The sequence below is a fragment of the Myotis davidii genome, unplaced genomic scaffold, assembly GCF_000327345.1.
Source record: "Myotis davidii unplaced genomic scaffold, ASM32734v1 scaffold736, whole genome shotgun sequence".
In the NCBI taxonomy this organism is placed as follows: Eukaryota; Metazoa; Chordata; class Mammalia; order Chiroptera; family Vespertilionidae; genus Myotis; species Myotis davidii.
Window position 1 is genome coordinate 395,675 of NW_006287431.1, and position 4,960 is coordinate 400,634.

Sequence of the window (4,960 nt, forward strand, 5' to 3'; positions counted from 1 at the left end):
CGGAGCCCCCGGGAAGGCTGGATATGAGACACTTTGAGAAGCACAGCCCGGACTCTCACTTGCTGTCAGAGACGCGTTTACATGACTGAGCACCTACTATATTCTAAGCACCTGCAAATATATATATATTATTGATTTTTTACAGAGAGGAAGGGAGAGGGATAGAGAGTTAGAAACATCCATGAGAGAGAAACATCGATCAGCTGCCTCCTGCACACCCCCCTACTGGGGATGTGCCGGCAACCAAGGTACATGCCCTTGACTGGAATCGAACCTGGGACTCTTCAGTCCACAGGCCGGCGCACTAGCCACTGAGCAAAACTGGTCAGGGCTATCTTACCAATTTTCAAAACCATTCTTACTGGCTGCATTTGACAGCTGAGAAAACGAGGCCCTGAGAGGTGAAATACTGTGCCCAGTGTTCCAACCTGAGAAGTGCGGGAGCAGGGATTGACCGAGGCAGCCGCAGGCCATGCCTCCCCTCACCTCACTAGATGGCCTCAGGTTAAGTCTAGGGTCCCGGATGGGTCAGGTCAATATCCCCATCCCTTACCGAGGGCACCAGATGGCTGGTGGCTAGGGAAGCTGAGGCTCCGAGTAGGGAGAATGAGGTTGTCGCCAGCCATAGGGATAAGAGGGTGCACAGGGCAAAGCTGGAGGAGTCCTCAGCAGGCCCAGCTCAGCTAAAGGGCCCAGGGCCTCTCACCCCAGCCACTCTGAAGGGCATGAGTGGCATTTTAAATGACCATCTAGCTGTACCTTTTCCAGGGAGGTGTTGTGAGCATTTAATGATCTAGGGACGGATCTTTGCACATGGTACGTGCTCTAGAAATGGGGACTCAGAGTTCTGGAAGCTTAGGAATGTACCAGGATCGCACCAGAGGACCTGCTCAAGAAGTGGCTGCTGGCATCAGGAGGGTCCTGCCTTGCCTTGATTCACCGTGGGAGCCCCATTAGGTCTTCCTCGAACACAAGCCAGGGATGCCCCAAGGAACCTCCCCACCCCTTCTTCCCTTGCCTAGTAGGATGGGCAGAGCTGGGAACAGCGTGCCCTGGGTGGGGTGGGCTTCCTTCCGGGGGCTGGGTACGTGGCTCAGGAAGGGCACAGTTGGGGCTAAATATAACCTGGGCTGGCCGCTGTCCTGGGCAGGGATGAGGGAGTAGGGTACTCTCGTGTCCCCACCCCTGCTGAGCTTCCTGTGCCAGCCTCTGGGTGTGATCTCGATGCCCTGCCTGAAGCAGGGGGCTTGTGGTCCAGAAGATCCTTTCCTCCGTCTCCACTACTTCCTACAAGGACCAGGCTTCTCCCACCCCCGACTCAGGATGCTACACTGCGTCAGGGACTCAGAGTTAGCTTCTGAGACCTGGGTTCAAGTCCCGACTCTGTCACAGTGATGTCCTCTCGGCCCTCATTTACTCATCAGTAAAATGGGGTAGCATGAGGCCTTGTCTATAAAGTGCCTGTCCAGCTCGGTTGGCACCACAGAGGTCCCTCTAAAAGTGCCTGTTTCTGACACCTTCACAACCCCCACTTCCTGCCCCTGCCCTTCCCAGCCCTGTTCCTGCCCCAGCTGTTTTGCTCCTTGGGCCTCCTCCAGTGCTCAGGGCCACCAATGCTAGTTAAGGTGCAGGGTTGGGGTCAAGGGCACACATGCTAGCTGTGTGACCTCAGACCGGTCACTTACCCTCTCTGAGCCTGTTTCCAGTCCTAAAACAGCCACCACATCCAGGGTGATTACAAGGTCTATGGGTGTCAACACAGCGCCCAGTTTGGAGGAAATCCCCAGATGGAAGCCAGCCCTGCTTGGAGGGGCTTGGGGCTCAGAGGAGAGTCCAGGAAAGGACACAGAGACCCAGACCCCTAACAGAGCCAGAGAGGAGCCCTCTGACTTGGTGGGGTGAGGGGGCAGCCAATGGAGTGGGCATAGCTGGAACATTGAGGGGGTCCCTGTGTCCTCCCTCCTGGCCACTGGTGGGCTATGAAGGGCCATTGTGCAGCTGGGGGTGGTGGGCAGGGGCGGAATGTGACTGGGCACAGAAGATGGGCCATTGTTTGAGGGAATGTGCCGCGTGAGGCCTGACCTTTCCCTTGGGAGTGGGGGTTGGCATGTTGGCATGCCAGGTGGGGGCTGGGGAGACAAGACCAGAGCTGGGGGGAGACAGGGGGAACATAATATCCACTCCCCTTCCCCCAAAGGGCTTCAGGGGAGGCTACATACTAATCCAGCTCTGCCTCCTTCTCCCTGTGCTGTGTGACCAGAGCAAGGTTCTTGGGCTGAGGGGCTAGGGCTTTCCGTGAGGTGGACAGTAGTCTTAGCACAGGACTGGCAAAGGGTGAGCATTCGATACCCATTAGTTATTATCAGAATAAGGGGCTGGAGCTTTCAGACAAGTTCAAGTCTGTGATGAGGGCACGGGGCCCCCCTTCTCCCAGGCTCAGGTACCCTCTTCGTAATGGGCTCAATAAGGGTACTGAGCTCCTAAGGGTGTTCTGAGGTCCACAGGCAATAGCCCCTGTGGAACATCTGACACAAGATCAGTGCCACAGGAAGTTCTCAGTAATAACAGCAAGTGCGCATGAAGTGGCTTCCATGTGCCTGACACTTTATATTTAGTAGCTCGTTTGACTCTCCCAACAGCCCTGCAGGGAGGTGCTGTCAATCATGCCATTTTATAGATGAGAAAACTGAGGCACAGAGGGTGAGGTGACGGACCCACGGGGAGTACCTGGGATGGTTATAATGACTTTATAGTGCATTTGGCCCCCTTGGCCCGTTGAGGTTTTGGCCTCAGGGGCTCTGCTGTCAGGGAGGCCTAGGAGTTAGTTCTGGCTTTACTGTTTGCCGGCCAACTGTGCCCTCCTGGGTAAAGGGCTTCTGAGGCGCAGGTTCTCCACCTGAGCTATGGAGATAAAGTACTGACAGCGAAGGAAGGGCCAGGCACTCAGGAAGCAGTCCGAGGGGTTAGCTGACAGGAATGCTCATGTTTTTCTTCTTAGAGCCCCGGACCCGGGAGGCCCAAGGAGGTGACGCTGAGGTGAGCACTGGCTGATGCACATGCCCCTCCCCGCCCCTCCATGGCCTGCCTGCAGTTTCATGCCTTTGTCTCTCCTTGGCAGGCAGCAAGACCTCAGAGGAAGGGTGCGAGTCCCGCAGACGACTGTGCAGCACGCCAGGCGAGGCTCCTGTTAGGAGGGGGTGCCTGTGCCCAGGCGGCGGTGAGAGGACAGCTGGGGGCGCCCTCCTCCCCTTGATACCACCTTGACCTCACCCTCTAAGCCCAGCCTCTTCTCCTCATCCTCCCCAGCCTCCAACCTCCATCTCTGTCCCCCGCAGGCTCAGAGGCAGCTGCTCCATGCAGAACTGAAGCTGGTCCTGCAGGAGAAGGGAGAGAGGAAGCAGGAGCCCGGGGCCCAGGTGACTTCCAGCAGCGCCATGGAGGTCAGGAGCCGGAGTGCTGAGGTGAGTGCCCATCCGTCCTCCAAGGGGCACTTGTGGGGCCTGGGTGGAGGGCACAGATGAGGGCAGCAAGGAAACACTTCCAGATGTCCGTGCCTCAGTCTCCCTATCTATGAGATGGAAATAGTAATGGGGCCTATTTTATGGGCCAGTGTGAGGAAAAAATATTAACATATGCAAAGTGTTTAGCACAGAGCCTGGCACAGACTAAGATTCAAAGCAGCCAATTCATTGGAGCAGAATGGAATTATACTAACCATGAGCTAAAGAAAATGTAGCAGAAACCCTTCATCGAAAGTGGCAGGTTGGTGCAAGGGTTGAGGACACAGGGTTTGGACATATGAGTTTATTTTTTTTAATGAATATATATATTTTTATTGATTTCAGAGAGGAAGGGAGAGGGAGAGACAGAAACATCAATGATGAATCATTGATCGGCTGCCTCTTGCACACCCCCTACTGGGGATCAAGCCTGCAACCCGGGCATGTGCCCCTGACCAGAATTGAACCCGGCACCCTTCAGTCCACAGGCCTACACTCTATCCACTGAGCCAAACCAGACAGGGCTGGACCATGAGTTTAAATTCCAACCCTACCACTTCAGTTGTGCAGCCCTGAACAGGTGACCTGATCTCTCTAACCCTCAGTTTTCACATTCGTGAAATGGGGCATGGTCCCCCCACTCTGAGGCTGTTGAGGACTCTCACACCTGCCATTTTCACAGGGCCTGGCACCTAGGAAGCCTCCTTTACTCTCAGCTGCTGTCACTGTTAAGTAGATAATGCACTGGCATTGACTGCATTCTACCAGGTGGCAGGCACAGAGAGGGTCCACTTTTACAGGAGCCAAGCGGGCCGAGGGGTGGCAGGCTGGGGGCGAAGTGCAAGGAGGTTACTTACTGCCTACAGAATAGTCTATGGGCTCTGAGGTCAGAGTCCTGAGGTTGAGGCCCGTGGCTTAACTTGCAAGTCACTTCACTTCTCTGAACCGTTGTGTCCCCCTCCGTGACTGCCCAAGCCGTGGGGAGGGTGAAACAGACCCCACAGAAAATGCTTAGACCAGGGCCTACGGGTGGTGGTGATGGTTATCCTGCTCCCTGCCACCTTCACCACAACTCTTCTTACTCCTTCTCTGCCCAACCCTCTGGTCTCAGGGCCACGCTGTGGGGCATCTGCCCAGGCTTGCTTTCCCCTCTCTAGCCCTGGGCTCAACTCCAGTCTGCGCCAACCTGGACGCCTTGCCCAACAGAGCATCCGTTTGGATGCCGGTTGCTTCAGGTCTCAGCTCACAATCAGACTCTTCCTAGTACACCCATCTCACCCAACTTTACAGTGGGGACTCGGGCCCAGAGAGGGTGAAGTTCTCTCCCAGAGACACAGCAGATTGGGCTTCCAGACAGTTGTGGAACTGAGGTCTCTCACTGCCTATTCTGGGCCAGTCCAGATGTGAATCCCACTGTGCAGCTGGGCCAGGGCCAGGTCAGCACCATTGACAGTAAATAC

General features: G+C 55.6%; 1 protein-coding gene across 3 annotated transcripts in view; it reads left to right on the forward strand.

Annotated features, from left to right (window-relative positions):
• PRX (periaxin) overlaps positions 1-4,960 on the forward strand; it is a 15,137-nt gene that overhangs the window by 524 nt on the left and 9,653 nt on the right. For all 3 annotated transcript variants that reach the window (XM_015560946.1, XM_015560947.1, XM_015560948.1), the window contains exons 2-4: positions 2,999-3,036; positions 3,119-3,217; positions 3,336-3,461. In XM_015560946.1, the coding sequence (XP_015416432.1) occupies positions 3,435-3,461 (27 nt within the window). In that variant the 5' untranslated portion in view covers positions 2,999-3,036; positions 3,119-3,217; positions 3,336-3,434. The remainder of the gene's footprint in view (positions 1-2,998; positions 3,037-3,118; positions 3,218-3,335; positions 3,462-4,960) is intronic.